This window comes from Aphelocoma coerulescens, chromosome 4 (genome assembly GCF_041296385.1).
Source record: "Aphelocoma coerulescens isolate FSJ_1873_10779 chromosome 4, UR_Acoe_1.0, whole genome shotgun sequence".
Classification (NCBI taxonomy): domain Eukaryota; kingdom Metazoa; phylum Chordata; class Aves; order Passeriformes; family Corvidae; genus Aphelocoma; species Aphelocoma coerulescens.
The window spans coordinates 12941840-12964029 of NC_091017.1; the positions used below are offsets into that span (position 1 = coordinate 12941840).

General features: G+C 45.9%; 1 protein-coding gene across 1 annotated transcript in view; it reads left to right on the forward strand.

Annotated features, from left to right (window-relative positions):
• The first annotated feature begins 10057 nt into the window (after nucleotides 1-10057).
• MGST2 (microsomal glutathione S-transferase 2) overlaps nucleotides 10058-22190 on the forward strand; it is a 34442-nt gene continuing 22309 nt past the window's right edge. Inside the window, 2 exon segments of the mRNA XM_069012310.1 lie at nucleotides 10058-10139; nucleotides 10638-10817. Of these exon segments, the coding sequence (XP_068868411.1) occupies nucleotides 10058-10139; nucleotides 10638-10817 (262 nt within the window).

A 22190-nucleotide genomic window follows, 5' to 3' on the forward strand; every position in this document is an offset into this window, starting at 1 on the left:
TTTCTGTAATGGAAAAGATGACCCCCCTCCCTCTAAATTATTATAACTTTGAAGTTAGGGGCTTTCAGGCAAAGATATGGGGAAGGAAATAGCAGTTCTTTACTAGAATATATATATAGAGAGAGAGAGAGATGGAGAGAGACAAACAACAACAGCAGCAACAACAAAAAAACCAGAAAACCCAATAATAGACTTTTTCCCTCCTGTTAAGCACTTTCCCCTTTGGTGTAGTTGTCACCATAACTGGCAGGGGGTGCTGATGGCTCCTGGCAAGGCAGAGGGACTTCAGTGACACCCTGTGACTCCAGGGGACGCTCCAATTCAAGCCCTGAGCCTCGCCAGGGGTTTATGGTGGCCCTGGAAGAGAGAGAAGGTGGAGATGGGGGGAAGGGTGTTCAGTTTCCCCATGCTCTCATGTGTTTGGTGTGGTACCCAGGTGAGGTTCCAGTCCACCAGCAGGAGGAGGTGGTCTCTTCAGAAAGAGAGAGAGGAGGTGGGGCCCCAGTCTTTTCTGTTGGAAACACCCACACAGATGTATCTCTCCCTGTTGGGGTTCCTCCCCGCTGGTGTGGGGTCCGGGGGGAGGGGGACCTTGGAGTAGAGGCAAGGTCTACGGGGTTTCCCTACTCCCTGGCCAGTCTTGTTCCCCATTGGTTGTTTTATGTTCCCCTGCGTGGGGAGGACCCTGGTGGTCCCATGATTGGGACAGTCCTTGGCAGGATGCTGGCCATGTGGCTAGAGAATAAAGATCTCTAAAACATCTATCAAGAATCAGTCCCTATATTTTTCCACGAGCCTCGCTGTCTTATGCATGTTGCAGTAATCCCTGCTGTAACAATGGTGGAGAATGCAGGAAGAACGATTCCCTGGAGTCAGCGACTGTGAAACAATCAAGATTTTGAAGATCCCCAAAGATTTGTGAGTAAGGAAACTTTCTGGATCTCTCTTCTTGCTTTTGTTTTGCTGTTCCATAAACTATGGAGGAACCATGGAAAGACTCTTGGCTTTCCGAGCCGCATACAGACATTTATCTTAAACTTGAAAAGATTCTTGAACGACGATATGTAAATTTTAGCTTAATTCAAGCTCAAAAAGAACTGAAACATTTCCTGCCATGGTTGTTTAAAAACTTTTTCTACGTTTCTTGGGACTTGATTCTTACCAAAGACTTTTGGAAGAATGTTTGGACACAGTTAATTTCTGAGTCAAAATATATGCCGACGGAAGAATATTTTCGTGAATATTATCTAATTATGGAGACTGTTGAACAGTATCAGCTATGTCGTTGCAAAGGGAAACGTGCCTCAGGGACCGTCGGACCACAGCCACGTGCGCCGAATGCTCTGCAAGCAGCAGTGAGGCAGTTTCCGCTCGCAGGTGGATCGGCATGAGCCGTGGTGTCGGCAGTGGAACCAGGCACGACGGGAGCGGTGTGACCCAGCGGTGCCTGCCTAGCCCTGCGCAGCACGTGGTGGAGCGAGTCCCATGAACGCCTGGCCAAGAGGGGTAGCGGGTGGTGGCTGGCAGAAATAGCGGGGGAGCGGAGCTGCGTGAAGCCCAGGAACGTGCCAGGACGGAGCTGTTTGCAGTGCGCGGCGGGACTGCCGCTTGGAGGCCTGGCCGAGACGTGGGCGTGACACCAGGCAGCAGCAAGGCAACTGTGACCAGATGCGGATACAAAAATGCTGTTAGCAAGAAATTTTCCTGCTGCTTTCTAAGCCGTGGGATACTTTTCTCTCTCAAGAAGATACTTGCAGAGTTTATAAACCATGAACACCTGCGACGTTGCCGAGCTTTGTTTATAGTACAGTAGGAAAATATTTTGACAATGGATGTTTAGGATTTTGGTCAACCACCTCAGGGGGTGGTTGATCCTTTGTCCAATTAGACTATGAAGAAAAAAGTCTATAAAAGAGTTTGTGAAATAATTAAATAAATCAATCTTGCTGCACAATTCCTACCATCTGGATCTTCTCTCCTCCTCCCTATGGCTGCAGGATATAGTAATATTTACTGCGTTAATATTTGGTGACCCCAACATGATCTGCACGCTGTGATCTGTCCTGCACACTGCGAGCCAAGCTGAATTTCTCTGAGGCATGTTCCTTTCTTCTCCCCCCATAAGACTGGGATGTCCGACGGGACCGAGAAAATGGCGAACAGTGGCTTACAAACCAATGCTGTGGTGATGGTCTGGAAAGGTATTTTCAGTATAATGCACACCTCCATTCCTGAAAACTCACTTTGTGAGTTATTAGACTAGACTGCCTTGCATGGCATGTCCCCGGACAGAAACACTGCCCTGGACTTTGGATTGTGGCAGGAACTTGGCTGTGCCATATGGCACAAGCTCCCGCCTGGGGACCCAGTAGCGTTAGAATTATTCCGAACTTGGCGTTCATTATTTATTCTGCTGACAGACCTTGACTGTGGCATCAGAGCTGGCTCACCTGTCTCGGTGGCGAGTGAAGGAGAGATATCTGAAGGGGACTCCATTGACCGAGCTCCTGGGGCGTGTGGTGGTGGATCTAAAAAAATGCCCCTGGTTCCACAGGTGGAGCCTGCCCCAGAGCCTGCACCGGGTCACCCTGCATAGTCGCAGGGCTCCGTGGCCCCCAAGGACCCCGCGCTGGCAGAGGTGGGGGTGTTGGGGCAGCAGGAGGGCGTGCAGCCTGCCCTGCTGCTCGGCTTGGCAGCAGCCACAGCTTTTCTGGCACCACGGTCCAGTGGTCCTGCGTTCTGGACCTCCATGGCAGCTCCCAGCCAGGCTGTGCAGGTGCCTGCCGCGCTGAGAATGCCCGGATGGACGCTGTTGGCTGGCGCAGTGCCGGACACTGCTGTGGAAAAGCAGAAGCAAGCAATTGACCTTCTAATACAGCATCTGCCTTTGTTGACGGAATTGCCAAATATCTCACAGCAGCTATCGGAACTGCCAAATATATCACAGCAGATGTCAGAACTGCTCAGCTTGCAAAAGCAGCTGCTGCAGCTGCCAGCGACACCCCGCTGTGCGGGGTGCACCGGGCCCGCATCGCCTGTGCCGCCCGTGAGAGAAGCGGCTCCCAATCCAGAACCCAACGTGGCAGTGCTGGTGATCCCTGCGTTGCCCGCTGGCACAGCACCAGCTATAGGAGAAAGTTTCACGAAGGATGTCTGGACTTCAGGCGGCTCTCTTGAAAGCTGTTTCTTGCATAGGCGAAGTTACAGCATTTCAGGGAGTGGGTATCCAGAGCCAGCCCTACAGCTGCCAGCTCCAGCTTTCTGTTCAAGTTACAAAGCATTATATACTTTTCTTTGCAGAGTATCTTAATACATAACAACCAATAAGCACCATACACAATACCTTTACATTTGCCTATAGCCTATCATAATAACTACCATTACCATATTATAATCATTATTATCCAATCACAAGAGTAAGTAAGTTACAATTTAAGCTTACAATGGAAAATTCTCAGACTTCTCTTCTTCTTCCTACACCAACATTTCTTGTTTGCCTGCCATATCTCTCTTTTTGGTGAAGACATATTTTCTATTTACTTATGCTCTTCTTGAGACTCATTTACTTGGTGAAAAACATGTCTTGTTTGTAGTCACATACCTTTGTGCTATTCCTAAAAATCTCCTTCCAACTCATCTCCAACCTTTGCCTTCTCAGTTACTCATCGATCACTGTTTCAGCAAAACATCTTTTATTCTATATCAAAACTTGCTTGCATTTCTATCCCATCCCCAGTTTCTACATTCAGAGATCTTTCTGCCAAGCCTACATACCTGTGAAACTTTCTTACCAAAGTTTCATCCTCTCCAAGAACTGGCACTCCAGCTGCCAGTGAAGCCGAGACCAGTGACAGAAGTGGTGGCCACAGTGGCTGCGCCCCTGCCAGCGGCGGCTCAGGGCGCGACCGCAGTGCGGGAGGAGGCAGCGCCTCTAGGCGCTGCTGCAGCCCTGGAGACGGCTGCAGCAGTTCCATCACCAGTTCGGTTGAAACCGGCTGAGATTGCATCTTGAAAAGAGGCTGCGGTTCAAACTACAGCGCAGCCGACTGTAGTCTGTGCTGCCTGTTCTGCCTCTGGTCAACCGGTTCCTCCCCGCCCACCTCTGTTTGTTCATGGCACCTCAGAGTTGCCTTTACTCGATGACTCATCATTGGGCATTGAGGCAGAGGAGGTTTTGGCCCTCCTAAAGCGGCTATAGCCGGGCGGCGAAGGAAAAGGCTGCTCCAGTCTCACCCTTGGACCTTTCTGGACTGCACTATGACAGTGCGTCCGACCTACTATAATCGTTTCTTAGAGTCAGTTAAGATGTGGGCTTTAGAGGAGAGTGACTGGAGGCTATTGGAAACACTTGGGATGCCAAATAGATTTGAGGATTCTGGGAGTAATCCGGAAGCTGTTACACTGCATCCTGAGGCTGTGCCAGTAGTTCAGGATGGCAGTGACTCCCTGAAAGGGGAGATCCAAGCTTTCCCAGTGTATAAGGCTCTCCCAAATTCAGGTCAGCTTGATAAGCATGAAGTGATTGCTTGGAAGGTTGCACAGGATCTGCAATCCAAGGTGGCACAACATGGGCTTGGTTCTGCTGAGGTTATCCAGATAATAAGGGTGATAAATACAGATTTGCTTGCTCCATTCGATATCAGACACTTAGGTCAAATCCTATTTCAACCTGTACAGTTTGGAGCTTTTGAGAAAACCTGGAGAAAGCTGGCTGACAAGGCTGCATTAGGGAATATGCAGTTCCCTGCTGCCGATCCTAGACGTGCAGTGGGAATGGATGCTTTGATGGGGACTGGTCCCTTCTCTGATCCCAATCTACAGGGTACCTTTCCCTCTAGCATCCTGCAGCAGGTTGGCATGATGGCCCTGTTGAAAACCATAGAGTTGTCTGCTCCTAGAAAGCAATATACTGAAATAGTTCAAGGGACATCAGAGTCATACCTCTCTTTTGTAGAAAAAGTTGCTGCTTCTCTTGAGAAGCAGGTTGACGATGACGGGTTAAGGCTCTTGTTGTTAAAGCAGTTAGTGAGAGCTAACGCAAATGTAGAGTGCAGAAAAATCATGCATTACAAGGAGAACCTGATGTTGCCAAAATGGTCGAGGCCTGTGCTAAGGTGGGATCTGGGAACAAGAAAAGGTCTGCTTTGGCTGCGTTTCTGCAGCCTGTTCACACATCTTCTGGTCGTGAACCAAAGCAACCCAAACACACAAAAAACCAGAAGCGGCCTAAGCCGAGCCAAAAAGAGAACACATTGATCCCCCAGTGTAAGAGGTGTGGCAGACAATAGCCAGAGATCTGCCGGGATGAACCACGCTTCTCATAGAGATATGATGGAACTCCGTTTATTCTGTTGTCAGACCCATAATTATACTCTAATTCCTCAGCACGCATAAACAAGCTCCATACTATTGGGTTACAGCTGCTGTTCACATGGCCTTTAATAGCAAGCGATTGGTTACAGATTAATATGCACATGACTAACAAAAGTTTTTTTCTTTCTATGGTCAGCATCCCCCTCCCCAACATCCTGTCGGCTTGCCACATCAGCATTGCTCCTCTCTTTTTTCCCTAGTCAAGGACACTTCACTAATATAGCTCAGATTGTGCATGTATACATGTCCCTGTTCACTCAGCCATTTCTCTACAATTCCCCCTTTTTCTTCTTGCACAAGCCAAGCCCGATTAACAACTTTCTCTAAAGCTTTCCGTGTGCACCCAAAACCACAACAAATTATTATTGCTACAATTACTAGTGTAGCTATCAGACTTAATCCTTCTTGATACAGGTTTCCTAACCACCCTGTCAGACCAAGCGAGGACAGCCACTCAGAGAAGCTGTCTGTATGGATCTGTATCTTTTGAAAAGCATCTTGCAGTTCTGAGAACTGTCGATGGATACTCTGGGAATGGTCTGACAGGTTCATACAACACATACCTTCAAACTCTTTGCAACCATGGCCGTGAGCTAGCAATAAAAAATCAATTGCAGCTCGATTTTGTAGTACAGCATGCCTAATGCTATCTATATCAGTTAAAAGCTCATTTAATATATGGGAAGTCCTATTAAATTCCTTTTCTGACCAACAGGCCAACTTTTTCAGATTGTTATAGCCATGAGCTGCAGCACCCCCTGGGTTAAAAATAGCCAATAGTATAGATTCACTCAAACTCATAATGTTTACCTTATCATTACAATCTTTATCAAACGTGGAAATACTACGCTGGTATCTATTTCGCATCCTACTTTTCCAACTTTCTGATGCCGTAATGTTTTCCCATGCTCGTATAGAAGGGGCAAACATAGTTAGCTTTCCCAGGTAGCAAGGATCCCCAATTGGACTATGCTGAATCCCATTCCATGCTCTATCTCCGCATATCAGAAACACTCCAGGAGGTAAAATCTTTCCTCTGATTGTGTCAATAGACTCAGCTCCTCCCAACGTGGCCGGCATGTTCCAGCCTCCGATGGAGTGTCCCGATACATTCTGTTTCCATGGAAAGGAGGCCAATAACTAGACCAACAACCTAAGCACTCACCCCGGTTTCTTTTGCTTTGCATTCGTTGCTCCACTTCCTCATTGGTTTTCCCTATATCTGTCACCCATTTTTAAAATGTGTCCTCGAGTGAGATCCATGGCACACCAATTAGACATGTGCGAAATGGATCTGCTGCCGACCCCATGGCCAGACAGAAATCTGTCTGGTTCGCCTGGTGAGCCCATGTTACCCACGTTTTCTCTTTCTGACACTGAAGTTATCACAGCTTTACTCAGGGTGAAAGTGCTTGAGAGGAGGAGCCACATGTAGGGCACCATGCCTGGGTTACAGTGGTCTTTTTACTCACTTGCAGACGTCTGATGGCTTCCTTCCCTGCCCACACTTCCAAGCTTAGTAAAAACTTGTGTGGATCCCTGAATGAGCTAACTCTAATCTGTTGTGGTGGAATTCCGAGCACGATAGACACACACTGCCTGAAATTTCTTGTCTCAGGCACTTGATAACATTCTCGACATAAACTACCTTGCTCATCTAAGTTCCAAGTTCCCCTAGTAAGCTCTTCCCCACAGCCCCCACAGCACAAGCACAAGCACAAGCTATTATAACAGCATAAACAATTTCTGCGGCGATTAGCACGCACACTCGATGACTGTTCCCAGACTCTGAGTGGTTGTCTAAATGTGAGGTTGTCAGCCACCAAGCAAAGATTCACTTCCCAAAGGTTGGGAACATCTGCTGTACATGCCACGTCCTGGCTCAAAGTTGGGAGACGGAGCAGAGGGCTCGACTTGAGCCCATTCCTGTAGTTGCAGGGTTGCCTGGGCCACACCCTTTCGGGACTCAATGGGACCCTGTTGTGGCTCCTGCTTTCGATTGAGCTTTTCTTCCATAGAAGACAGAGCACAATCAAAGTGTTGTTTCATTTGATGCATTGCCTCTACTACTTGATGAGCCCATCTTTCCAATGCTTGTGGGTTCACACAAGATCCTGGGGGATGAGCACGTAGCTCATTTGTCACTTCTGTCATTGGTATGTCATCATCTGGCAGAGGAACAGTCTGTGGCTCCAGCCGAAAAGCAGTCTGTGGCTCCGGCAGGGAAACAGTCTGTGGCAGAGAAACAGCCTGTGGTCCAAGATGAATCTCTGCTGGCAGCGGAGGCGGAGGGGGCGGGCAAGCAGGGTAGAGGCATGGCTGACAAGAAGGACCGCCCATCGCTCCGCCCATTGACTGGCCGACTGTAACTTCCGTGTTTGCCTTCAGTTTGCTCTGAGGCGTGGTGGTAGTAACTTCCTCTTTTGGCTCTGATTGCAAGAGCTCTTTCTCCTGCTCCTGCAGGAGCACACTGACAGTCTCAAAGTGCTTCTCTGCCTTCTGCCCTTTTATCGTGCTTGGGCTTTTAAACAGTCCACTCAGCCCTCCCCGCTGCATAGTTTGGGCAGGAGCGACAACCCCAGCCGGTGTTGCAATTGCCTCCACCGCAGCCGCAGCTACTTTCGACTTGGCTTGCATATTTTTCAAGGCATTTATAACAGTTCTCCAGGTGGGCCCTAAGTTTGTCATTTCTTTCCCTTTTCCCTGGATAGTACAGTCCCAGACATCATCCCCTACTTCCCTGCACTCAGCTGCATCAAAGAGGAGGGGGGGGACTCGCAAATGTCCATGCTCCTGCGCCAATAAAACGAGCTTATTTATATCCTTTTCCTTGACCTCCTCCCCTCGCTTAGCGAGGATACTGAGGAGTAATTTCTGTCCTGCCGCAAACTCTAAATCCATGCTAGCAGGGTATCACAGAAGGAAGGTAGCGACCCTTCTTACCGGCCTGACCAAAGTCCTTTGACTCACGGTCGACACTCTCCGCCCGCAGTATCTCTGTTGCTCATTGTCATCACCCTCCTTTTGGTGATCAGCGAGCGTATCTTCCTCTGAGGAATGGTCCCTGGTCAGGTGCCAGAAATAGCCAGAGATCTGCCGGGATGAACCACGCTTCTCATAGAGATATGATGGAACTCCGTTTATTCTATTGTCAGACCTATAGTTATACTCTAATTCCTCAAGCACGCATAAGCAAGCTCCATACTATTGGGTTACAGCTACTGTTCACATGGCCTTTAATAGCAAGCGGTTGGTTACAGATTAATATGCACGCGACTAACTAACAAAAGTTTTTTTCTTTCTATGGTCAGCATCCCCCTCCCCAACATCCTGTCGGCTTGCCACATCAGCGTTGCTCCTCTCTTTTTTCCCTAGTCAAGGACACTTCACTAATATAGCTCAGATTGTGCATGTATACATGTCCCTGTTCACTCAGCCATTTCTCTACAGCAGATTAGGGCATTGCTCGGACTATTGTAGATATCTGACTCATGCCAACAGTTGGCCTTTGTCGGGAAACTTCCGCCAGGGTGCAAGGAGGAGGAATTGCTCTCCGATGCAGTGGCTCCCCCAGAGAGTGGCACAGGTACAGGCACAGGCCTACTCAGCCACCCTAGAGACAGCACCCAGGGATCAGACGTTCTGATGTCCACACCTCAGCAGCAGTCATCTTAGACTCTAGTGGTATTTATAAGGTTCCCTTGAATGCATATAGACCCTTAGCCCAGGGATCCAGTGCGATGCTGGTGGGAAAACCTGATGTTACCCATCAGGGAATCTTAGTGCACTCAGGAGTTATTGATGCTGACTTTAAAGGTCAGATTTGCGCTATGGTCTCCATTCAAAAACCTCTTGCCACTATTCCTGAAAAGACCTGCCTTGCTAAATTAGTGCCTTTTAAGTCTTGTGTCCCCAAGATAGAACAACAAACTCACGAAGATAGCGGCAGTAGATCTACAGGACTTCCGCAGGCCTTCTGGACTGCAGACATCTCTGATCAAAGGCCACAGATGACATGTACCCTGATCCTGCCAAACGCCTGTCCACCCCTGTACTAGTTTGAAAACAAACCAGTGGGAGGCACCAAGTCAGAATAACAATTTAATGGGGAAAATTAAAGAAAAGGGAAAAAAAGAAACACTAAAAGAAAACACTGGTTCAAACTGACAGAGTCAAGATACAATCTGAGTCCCGGTTAGGCAGGGTGGTGGTTGCAGTCCTCTGAAGCGGTGATCCTGTAGAACAGAAAAAGGTCTGCTCTTCCTCAGAAGGTCCGGTGGTGGTTCTGTAGCTCCTGTCCTCTGGAGATCCAGTGGAAAGAGTTGTCTCTGGTGTTCAGAGTCTCAGATTATATCCACAATGGGATGCTTGGTTCCTCCCTCTGGGTGGAGCATCTCACAATGGGGTAATGAGTCACGAGGCCAAGTGTTGATTAGGCTCATTAACAGAAGATAGTCCGGAGGGAGTTATCTGTGAGTCATGTGGCAGGACAATGATGGGCCATTAACAGAAAGATAGTCTGGGGGGAGGAGGCAAGGACACACTGCCCCCACCTGATTTCAACGGCTCACGAGGATGGTAATAGAATACACTGCAACCCAGGACAACCCCGAACTCAGCTTCAAGGTTTGATTGATATGGGCGCTGATGGAACCATCATCTCCTTCTCTGTGTGGCCTCCGTCATGGCCTTTAGCCCCTGTGGGATCGGCCATCGCACGATTAGGAGGAAGCACACAGAGCTATTGAAGCGAACGGCCTGTGATGGTGGGGGACCCAGAGGGACACACAGCTACAATTAGGCCTTATGTTACTACCACTTCCCTTAACCCTTGGGGGCAGGATGTGTTGGCAGCTTGGGGGGTATAGATTGGGACAAATTTTTGACAAGGGTCACTGTGCGTAAGGGCGCACAGCATCCTACACTGCCTTGGCAGTAGCTGACTAACACACCAATCCAAGTCAGGCTGTGCTTGGTTAGTTGAATTAAGGGCTGTTACCATGGCTTTTCAATGATTCTCACAGGAACCTTTGAATTTGGTTACTGAAGCTGACTAGAAAAAGCTTTGTATACAATTAATCACCTTACAGTACCACAAAATTCAAATAATCCTGTTATTCTGAATCACTTTCTCTCATTGCAGTCTTCTGGTGAGACACAACTGCCCCAGGCAAAAGTCTGGGTACGGAATTTACTTACTAACCAGTGGGAAGGCCCGCATGAGCTTATCATTTGGGGTCGTGGGTATGCTTGCATTTCCACAGATACTGGGATACGGTGGCTACCTTCGAAATGTGTTCACCCTGCCCTACGGCACCAGAGGCAGAACAGGCAACCTCCAAATGATGACCGGAATGCCAACCATCTAAATGGTGACCAGAATGTAGATCATCAGCCTAATGACTCTTCTGATGATGACCAAGATGTCGACCATCAGGCAGATGGTCCTTCCAGAAGCAGAAACTGGGATGGTCCTTCCACAAGCAGGGACTGAACTTTAAATTTCTCATTATGGAGTCAGATAGTTAAAGCCTTAAGGAGACATTTAGAATTAATAACTGATGTAAATTTCTATTTAGGATTAATAGTAGAATTGTTATCTTATAAAACAAAAAGGGGCAATTGTGGATACAAAAATGCTGTTAGCAAGAAATTTTCTTGATGCTTTCTAAGCCATGGGATATTTTTCTCTCTCAAGAAGATATTCGCAGAGCTTATAAACCATGAACACCTGCGACCTTGCCGAGCTTTGTTAATAGTACAGTAGGAAAATATTTTGACAATGGATGTTTTAGGATTTTAGCCAATCACCCCCAAGGGGTGGCTGATCCTTCATTAGACTATGAAGAAAAAAAGTCTATAAAAGAGTTTGTAAAATAATTAAATAAATCAATCTTGCTGCACAATTCCTGCCTGCTGGATCTTCTCTCCTCCTCCTCCCTATGGCTGCAGGATACGGTAATATTTACTGTGTTAATAACCAGAGGTGGTGGCATGTGGGGAGCTCAGCAGTGTGGCTTGGCCCGGCCCGCACGGCCCCGAATGCGACCCCAAGAAGTCGAGACCCCACAGCGAGAGTGCACAGGAAGGAGTGAAAGCGAAAGGAAAGCAGGAACACAGCAAGACAAAAACCAGCACCAACATGGAAAAAATAAAAAATTGTTGTAGCTAAGGTTTTAGGAATAGTAAAATGGTATAATGTCAAAAAAATTATGGTTTTATAATGAGATGTGACAACAAAGAAGACATATTTGTTCATCCCACTGCCATTAAAAAGAATAACCCTGAAAAATATATCCCAAGCTTAGGAGATGGAGTAGTGGTAGAGTTCAGGATTATTCAAGGAAGGAATGGCCTGCAAGCAGCAAATGTTACCAGGCCTAGTGGTGTTTCTGTGAAAGGCAGTATATATGATGCAAATTGTACTCATGTTAGACAATATCCGCATTATAAGCAACCCATACAGTCTCCCTTTCCCAAACCTACTTTTCCCTTTTATCCTATAACCTATTATCCCCAGTGTATTCCTAATCCGTTTTTCCACCCATGGTTTCCCTCACAAAACCATGCCTTTACCAATTGTTTCCCCAAAAATCCCTTTCCAATGCCGACTGGGGGACAACCAAGGGGGGGGGGGGGGGATTAATTATTGTTGTTTAGAGTTCCAACAGGTACAAATGTAAGAAACCCTCTCCTGCCTCAGTTTCCCCACAAAGAATGCTCAGAGAGTCCTGTCTCCCTTCTGCCAGCCCTAAGATGTTCCAGAGAAAAAATCTGTTTGGACATTTAGAGACTCAGGGGGGTGGCTTTTTATCTCTTGAAATTATCTTATGTTTGTCCAGTTGTTTCCAATGTTAAGTTTTAAATCTTTTAGTTATAACAAAAGGGTGAAGTGTTGGGGTTCCTCCCCCCTGGCGTGGGGTCTGGGGGGAGGGGGACCTTGGAGTAGAGGCACAGCCTACGGGGTTTCCCTACTCCCTGGCCAATCTTTTTCCCCATTGGTTGTTTTTCCCCATTGGTCCCCCCCTGCGTGGGGAGGACCCTGGTGGTCCTGTGATTGGGACAGTTCTTCAGCAGGACGCTGGCCATGCGGCTAGAGAATAAAGATCTCTGAAACATCTATCAAGAATCAGTCCCTATATTTTTCCATGAGCCTCGCTGTCTTATGCATGTTGCAGTAATCCCTGCTGCAACATCTCCTGGTGAATGTGGGTTGCGGAGGGAGTCCCAGTCCATCGACAGTTCACTGTAACCAGTGGCCTCACCAATAGGCAGTCAAGGGAAATTTCACAGCACCACTGAACCCCTGGGCAGGAGAAGTCCAGCACCAAACACCACAAGCATCTCCTCTCCAAGCCAGGCAAAGACTGAACCACCCCCAGCTAAGAAACAGCCAAAACCACACTGCTTCCCCCCCGCCCCCCTCCGCCAGAACCATTTGAAGGGTATGCCAAGGTATTGTCTCTTAATGTTTCCATGACAACAAATGGGAAGAAAATTCCTTGAAGAAACCTAACCCCCAACACTAGCAAATGCCAAAAAATTAGATTTTAATTAAGAAATAACATCATAATAATGACCATAAGAAATTAAAAATGGACACATTTCCAAAATGACCTAAAATGCTTTTATTTCCTTTTGAACATTCCCAAATCATGAATGATGCTGAAACTGTACAACTTGAAGTACATTCTGATGTTCTCTGCTCATGGTCACACTGTGCTTATGTCAGGTTACGAGTGTTTTATAACACTGCTTATCCAATCATGCCCATGGATTGTAATGCATCCACAGTTCTATCCACCAGGGAAACTAAGCACAAAATATATGCTGATGCACTTGAAAGTTCAGATAGTTAATAGGAAATGCTACTTCCCTACCTGCATCTCCAGATTTTGTCAGGTAGGCATTCCCCCACCTATTTATTTGTTTATTTATTACTCTATTTATTTTCTCCAGTCATTTTTCTTTTAGATTACCTCAGCGAGGCTTCCTAAAGGAGCAGTACCTATCAGAGAACATCAACCAAAAGGCAAGCCTCGGTCCTTCTCTAGGGCAAAAATGGGTTACAAATCTGTACGGGGTCTGTCACATATTTTGAGAGCAGCAAGTAAATTTGCCATTGACAGACTTTCAATTCTTTCTTGCTTGGTCCTTTCTGTAACACACATTGACAAATAAAGTGTTGTCATGTCTGAAGTTCATGAGCAAGAACTGCAATGTGAAAGCATCAATAAGCAGAGGAGAGCAAGGACAGGAGTGCTTTGCACATGTTACTGCTTGCACAAAGAAGAACCAGGCCACTGAGATCCAGGGCTGTGAAGTGTGTAAGATTGGTTAGGAATAGGCAGAAATGGGACATATTATATTTCATATGGATACAACACATAATGTGCAGTTTCCACAAGCATCCTCTTCCTCCTCTGGAAAATAACTAATGCATTTTACATGATGAGGGTTTTTTTTCTGTCAGAGGGGTGAAAGAGTGTTGTAAAATGGAAGGAAATATGATTGCTATGGACAGCAAGGAGAAGTGCTACACACTCATCTCAGAGGCCCCAGATTTCAGTGGAGGATATTTATAACTCTGTCTCTGAAGAAGATTAAAGTAGTTCTTATGCTGAGAAAGGGAACCAAAAGCATTACCTAAAAATAAATGTCCCAAGTCAATGCCACCTATTTCTACATTCCCTGTCTCAGAGCTGGCTAAATGAACTATATCAAGAAACATTTGTCTTGTTCAAAGAGTAATAAGGCCTTTCTGGAACTGGACTGGGGTTTACTCTAAAATCTGCTAATTTATCAGCAGTTTTTTGTACTCTGCAATATCATCTCTCTCTGAGTTGAGAAAGACAAGTCAGTCAGCACAAGTATGTTATCTGATTCAGACAGGGACCGGGGTAAGGACATGGAAATTGCATTCCCTTGTTACTTAGTTTAACTCTTGTGAGCCACCACATGAGACTTATCAGGCTGTGTGTTGAACTCATATTGCTCCAATTCTGTTTCCACCAGAAAACACAGAAGGATTTTCAAGATGAATAAGGCTGAGAACTACCCTTGGCCAGGCTATACTCATTCAAGGATTTCAAAGCACTCTCCAAATTTCTTTTCAGAGTTTCACAAAACTCCTGATTTGCAACCTATGGAACCCAACCATCATCCAGCATGTCCAGAGCCACTGCTGAGTAGGTGGAACTGGGAAACTCACTCAGATCTCTGTTTGGCTCTGGAGCAGTCTGTGCTTAGAAAGGTTGCAGAGTAAAAGAAACAAAAACCCATAAAGAATATACTTTTCTTCTGGTCGGTGTAGATTCAGGAGAGAAATGGCTGACAGTGGGTCATTACTGCAGATCACTTCTGTTCTGGTTTGATTTCAGAGAACTCCCTCTTAAACAACCAGCCTGCCTAGGGTAAAGGTCTGATTTGGAGCTTGTTTTCTTCCTCTGGGGAACAGCTGGTCCACAGTCTTTTCCTTCTCTACTGGTGAAGTCCTCCTTTTTCTTCTCTACTGGCAAAATCCCACAGAAATGCAAGATGCCCCCTCTGTGCAGAGATGTAGTGCCTCAGAACTGAGCCTTTGTTTCTATAAATGACTTAATTTCAAGGCCTTTTAAAGGTCTTAATTCCAAAAAGCCATTTCAAAAAGGCTGTCCTTAATAAGGCCTGTTGTGGGAAGACCAGATTTTAAAGTAGATTCAGGATCACCACCTAACTGCTTTTAGGCTGAGATTTGCAGTTGTCTCTACTCAGCATGAAGATAAGTGGGTGGATGTTGTGCAGGCAATATGCCGCAGAGCTGTGGTCAGAAGCCATCTCTGCATCCAATTCCAACTGTTCATAAATATACAAACAATAACTACATATACTGTCTAAGTAGTATAGTAACAAACTGATTCTGTGTGACAGTCATCTGCTGAACAAAATCACAAATCTCGCTTGCCAGCCAGGCAGGCTGAGCTCCCAAAGCAGTAATTTCGTAGAATAAAGGAGAGGCTTCTCCTCAGGAAATTCCAAGGGTTCCTGCAGCAGAAGGCACACACCAGTAGTTCTGGCATACCCCAGCAGAGGGCAATGGCAGATGTACTGCTGAGTCTGGTCCTGCAAAGCACCCCTACAACAGAAAACTAAGTTTTCCCTTGCCTACCAGATCTTGTCACAAGCTCAGGAGTCACTTGGTGCTAATAAACGGAATAAATCCTATCTAGAGCTGAATCAAGGCCCAGGAGAAGATCTGGCAGCATGTAACTCACCAGCAGCACACATGAAACTCTCCGGATCTGTCCTGAGTGACTACAGTTTGCTAAGTAAAGAAAGGCCTCAGCAGCATTTTCACTGTAAGATCAGAAAACGTATGTGGTCTGGCTTTCTTGCTGTGCTTATTTGGAGAAAACAGATAAGTGAAGCTGTGTATCTTCTTTGGCACATCCACAAATGCAAACCAGAAAGACTAAGCTGGAAATGGTTAGTGTGGAGGAGGAAATGGCAAACAGGAAAACCCCAGGCTGCTTTATCTCTGTTCATGGAAGCATTTTGTTTTGAAATATCAGTGTTAGACTTAAGGTCCTCCTGAAGGTGACAGAAAGTGATTCAGAGCAGACTTTTTTAGGTAAACGTGCACTTAAACACAAGAACCACAATCTGAGGTAGTTAAGCCAGACTCTCTTACACTGGATTTTCACACTTCTGAATATAAAACCTTGTATGTTTCAATTTGGGGCTGAAAAGTAGAAGCACGCAGAACCAGGAACCACTTTAAAAAAACCACCAATAAAATTGTATGTCACATATACTGAAATGCAGTGACCATCCATTAATTATGCTGGCATGCTACAAAAGCATAAAATGATACCTGTTTTGACTGAGGAAGGAAGTGAGGAAATGTTTACAAATCCTTTCATGACAATAACCATAAATAACAAGTAAACAGTGTCAGGAGCAACTGCTTCTGCAATATTGCTCAGTTGTTGTGCCTACATCTGCAGGCACTGTGAGGGAAAATTACTATTGGAGGAGAGAGAAATAGGTTGCTGAGCAACGAGACCCCATCCAGGGCACCCCCTCCCCTGCTCAGGAGCAGACAAGGCTTCCCAGTACAAGTGCTCTGAAAGCTGAGCTGGAATCCATCAGGGGAGAGTGGACATACTGTAGAGTGAGGGAGCAGGAAAGGGGAAGAGGGCAGAGCCTTCAACTGGCAAGGAGAGTCTGTGGAGACCAAGGGACGAAATGGCAATTGTGCCAAGAGGGGGGGTGGGGTGAAGAAAAGAGCCGAAGGTAGACAGGATAGACAGAAGCAATTTCAGGATAGAGTGGTCAACCTTGGAGTGTGGCTGCTTCAATAGCACTTGGATCAAACCCTGCTCCAGTGTGGAAGGGTTGGATGTGAGTGGGGCTTCCCTGGCTGAAGAGAGATATGGAGGAGCATGGTAGAAGGACTCTGGAGAGGTTTTTTTCCTTTTAAAACATGCTCATGTAAATATGGCATTCACAACATCAGCTACTTGGGTTATTTTTCTCGAGGGAGCTGACATCTAGGCCCTGCATGTTCTGCAGCCTGCCTGATGGGAGGAGGTTGCACTCTGGAATTCAAAGCTCAAGTGCAGCAGCCAGATACCTGGTCTCTACCATTAACCTCCTCTGTCAGCACAGCCAAGTCACATCAGACTTTCAAATGAATCTCAGGAATTCAGGCAACACACCTGATAGAAATCTGGGAGCAGCTGAATGTGTAACTGCAGCAGGCACCTTGGAAAAGTGTCAGTTTTTCAGTTGTGACAATGATTGGAGCTGCCAAATTCCCCCAGTAGCTGGGGCGTCTTAGGTTACAATGTAAGACGTAACCAAAAGTATGTATTCTATCACTGTCTGTTAAAACCAGGTGGGGCAGCGTTCTTTGTTTTTTCCATGACATATCCCTGATAACTCCCTCTGGAGAGATATTTTTCTGTTAATGAGCTATCAAGCCTCACTGCATGACCCATAAAATTACATCATCCCATTGTGAGATGCTCAGCCCAGGGGGAGGAACCAAACATTCCTACCTCGATATCATCTGAGGTTTGGAACACCACAGGCAGCCCTTACCTACTGGGTTCCCAGAGGACAAGAGCTACATAACCACCACTGGACCCTCAGAGGAAGACCAGACCCTTCTACAAGATCACCGCTTCAACAGAACCACATCCACCACTTCAGGAGGACTGCAGCCGCCACCATTTAATCAGACTGCTACCACCACCCTGACCAACAGGGTGTCAGGTTGTATCCTGACCCTGTCAGTTTAAGCCAGTGTTTCTGTATTATTGCCTTTATCTTAATTTTCCGATTAAATTGTAATTCTGATTTTGAGTCTCTCACTGGTTTGCTTTCAAATTAGTATATGGGGTTAAGCAAGCATCACTCTGACACCAAAACCCAACATTTACCAATAGTGTCTCTGAAAAGTTGAAGATTGTAGTGGTTTGGTTCAAAATATAGATGCAAGCCATAAATCATGGCACACAGCTGTGACTGTCTCTAACAGAAGGCACACTCAAGAGCGGACCCGTCTTCAGGGCCTGGCTTACCAGACTTGAGCAAATGCTGAGATCTGCCTCATTGTCTAAAGGCATCAGGTAAGGCTGAACATGAGCATGTGCTTCCTAAGCACAGCTGATTTACACAAAGATGAAATTAAACTTTTGTTTGGATGAAAAGCCTACCTCGAGCTGAAGTGGTTCACCTGTTTGTCCAAGGTTAGGAAGGCAAAAACCAGAAAGTATTATGTTATCACAAATCTACTAGGTGTTGTGAAGAGAGACAAGAGGTGTACAGCCAATATGTCTTCAAATCTCTTGCTGAATCTTCATTAATTTCCTGCATTTTAAATATCAGAGCAGTTACGTTGGCCTGGGGGATCTGCTTCCACTTGGTCAATACCAGCAGGAAAATCTTTAAACCTCCTTTTGATCCAGACGTAAGTTGTGCAGGATATGCAACTGGCAGCCCAGCCTTTGCTTCTCCCAAGACTCTCTGCTGCAAATGGGAGACACTACATGCAGGGCCAGTGGAACTGTGCGAGGCAGGAAGTATTTTGACATCTGGCAGCACCACTCTTTCCCAGCTCCCATCACTTATTGATGAGTTGTTTCTCATTGCTGAAATGCTGCCAATTTGTGATATACAGGCAAGATGATCATGTTGGTCCTCAGCAGCTTTAGCCTGCAAGCTGTGGAGTGTAAGCCACAGTGATTTCCATGGGGTAGAGAGTGGCTTCTAGTCTTCAGGCATCATCACAGGCATTGACTAAAGAAATATGACTTTGCCTAACTCCCTCCTCAGACATGTGACTTCAAGGCCCATCACATCCAGGTTTGTAGGTTTTGCAGCACACATTAAATCCCTCACGAGGAAAGTCAAAGGAAAGAGCAGCTTTGTTTACTGCATTTCCTCCTCCTCTGCTGCTAAACAAGAGAGGCAGAGTTTGCAGAATTCACTTCTTGGTTTAGGCTGGACCTCTTCTCTGTTGATTTACTGCTTGTTCCAGAAACATTCAAATTAGGAGGAGGGGAAGGTCTGAGGCATGGGAAATGAGGAATATTCAGCCTCTGCCCAGTTTTCTGCCCCAGCTGCTCCCTGATTACCACATGCACACAGCTTTTGTACATCAGTGCAGGTTTTCTTGTATGTGCACCATTTTCCTGAAGGAATTCTTCCAAGCCTTTGCACTTTTGAGTTCCTCAGAGCTAAGAACAGGTGGAGAATTTTTTTTTAAAGAACCATTTTTTTAGTAGAATAGCAGTGTTTTAACAAAAGACAACCCCACATTGTAATTACATAAGGAACTTCTTATAATAACCTAAACTCCTCTTTTTGCTGCTACTTTGAAAGCCTGTTGTGATTACAATGGGATATCATGCAAGATTGTCACAGTTTATGTTTTATACACATCTGTTAAAATATATTATTCTCTATTGCAGTCCAGAATTGCATCCCAGATATGTTCTTGCAATGACCAAAGTAAAAAAAATGTAATGATCCTCAAGGGCCATAAGAAAATCCAAGAGGCCTGTGGGCATGTGAGAATTTTTGTGCTTAAAGCACATCAATGTTTTGTACACCCGGATGAGAACATCATGAACCAATTCTTTCTTGATTTATATCCAATATTGATGGAGCTGACACAAGGCTGCAGAAGGTGCAGTTCAGGGAAGAATCCAAACCTCTGTTTACTGCTCTATTTAATCCTTCTAAATATGTCTGCTGCTGCCATCATGCATGAGCTCATGCCACAAGTGTCCAGAGGATGGGGATGGCAAATGAGGATCAGTTGTGGTAACACTGCCACAAAGCAGGGACTCTGAACAGCCAGACCTTAAACTGAACTGGATAAAATGGACTATTCATCCTTCTTCTGAAACCCCACACAAAGTATATATGAAATGACACCAGACATGGGTTACAACTGGTATTTAGGAGGCAGAAAGAGGAACAATTAAAGGAATAAGCATATTTTCTTCCTCTTTCACTTGTCTCATAGTTCTGATAAATTTAAAGCCTGAGTATGACCCAGTGCCACACAGGCCCATGTTCTTTGTAATATATTGTTGAAAAGCAGAGTAAATTAATAAGCAGAAGAGCCCACTACTGTTACTACTGTAGCTAAACTGCTTTTGATACACCTGTCAGAGACTAAAATATTACAGTCTATGACTTAAATATTTTCTTAAAGGACTTTTAAAACTGTATTACAAAAGTTGCAGAGAAGACTACTGCATCCTGAATGGGGCCCTGACTGAGGCCTTACACTGCTCGCTGATGAAGATAAGATAAAGTAACAACTCAGGGCTGGGGACATTCACGGAGAACAAGCTTAACACCTCCGAGGTGGGGACCACAGCTATCAGCTACCAGGCTCGAACAGACCCTCACACCAGCTGGTGGAGGGAGGAGAGGCTTTGGCTATCTTGGAAAAGCCTCTAGTCAAAGGCGCAGTGACTGCCCATCCTCTGCTGTGCAGAGGAGCCCAGCTGAGGGGTCCTCACTGTGGGGAGGGGGAAGCTTATCCACAGCAGATGGGGGTGACATGGTCCATCAAAGGGGCCCCCCTCAAAGGGGTCCCCAGACCCTGCACCAGAGCACCAGAGATGATGCAACAGACGCTCAGTGTTGCAAGGGACAGTGTGTCAAGGGAGCCCCTGCAAGGGGAGATGCATGGGTGTTCCCATCTGGCCCAAAGCGTATATTAATCCATGGGATTCTGTACTTCGGCGTGTGGTGTAGTGTGGCAGTGTGTGGTAGCATGTGATAGCATCCTCCCTTCCTCCCTTCCTCCCTTCCTCCCTTCCTCCCTTCCTCCCTTTCTCTCTCTTTCTTTCTTCTCTTTCTTCTCTTTCTCTCTCTTTCTCTTTCTCTTTCTCTCTCTCTTTCTCTTTCTTTCTTTCTTTCTTTCTTTCTTTCTTTCTTTCTTTCTTTCTTTCTTTCTTTCTTTCTTTCTTTCTTTCTTTCTTTCTTTCTTTCTTTCTTTCTTTCTTTCTTTCTTTCTTTCTTTCTTTCTTTCTTTCTTTCTTTCTTTCTTTCTTTCTTTCTTTTTCTTTCTTTCTTGTTTCTGCCCCTTCCCCTTCCCGCTTCCCCTTCCCGCTTCCGCTTCCCCCTCCGCTTCCGCTTCCCCCTTCTGCTTCCCCTTCCGCTTCCCCTTCTGCTTCCCCTTCCCCCTGCCCTCCCCTGCCCTGCCCTCCCCTCCTCTGCCCTCCCCTCCCCTCTCCTCCTCTGCCCTTTCCTCCTCTCCCCTCCCCTCCCCCTCCCCCTTCTCTTTGTTTCTCTACTATTAAACAAAATACATCAATTTTTTTGGCATGAACATTTAATCTCATTTGGTTTTTATCTTATTTCTGGGAATATTTTGAACCTTCTAAGTTCTTTCCGGTTTATGCACAGAGACTTAGCTTTCTTTGCTTTTCTGGGTTTAAACTGGATCATAACAATGAGCCAGCCTCATACATTGTAATACCATTGATTTACCCTATAAACATTTCCAGTGAAATATATGAGAGTTCAGGTATGTTTTCCCTTCCACTCAGGGGAGCCTCTCTGTTCTTCAGAGCCTGTCTTCTAGGAGGTGTTCAAGAATAAAAGATGCTGCACTGCCACTTGTGACTGGTCTTCAAGAAGTTGCACCCCAGCACAGGCTGAGCGTTGCCCTTGGCAAAGCTCTTTTCAGCTCTTCCAGAGTCAAAACCTGAGCAGCTCTGGTAGTGTAATTCCATTAAAAGTGCTTATTTGATCAGTCCGGTTTCATGCTTAAAATGCTTTTGGTCTCACTAACCCAAGCCATCTGCTCTCTTGTGACAGCAGTTCTGGTCAACAGCAGCTTCTCCTGAGAGAGGAGCCAGCCTCTTTGGTAACATCACTAAGAGGCAATAAAATACCACTCTTTCCAAACAGGAGACACCTATGTCTAGTAAGACACCACCAGCGTCTCTGAATTACATGACATTTCACTGCTCAGAACCTCTGTTCCTGCCTCCTTTTATGTCAATCTTTGCTGGATTTTGCATGTCAATCACCATTTTGAAATTCGCATCTTCTGAAAAAAGTCAGAAAAAACATATAACTTCAATGACATCTGGCCTTAAAATATTTAGCCCTTGTGGTTTTAACTTTTCAAATGACCAGCTCTGTCAGAGTTTTCCTTCACATTCATCTGTCAGCAAGGTGACAATGCTTTGAACACTTCTGAGCCAGCTCCTAAAAAACACAGAGACTGTGTGGTCAGAATGTCAACCCATACTGTAACAAGAACTGCAATTAAAGGGCCTAAATCAGCAATTAAAGAGTTA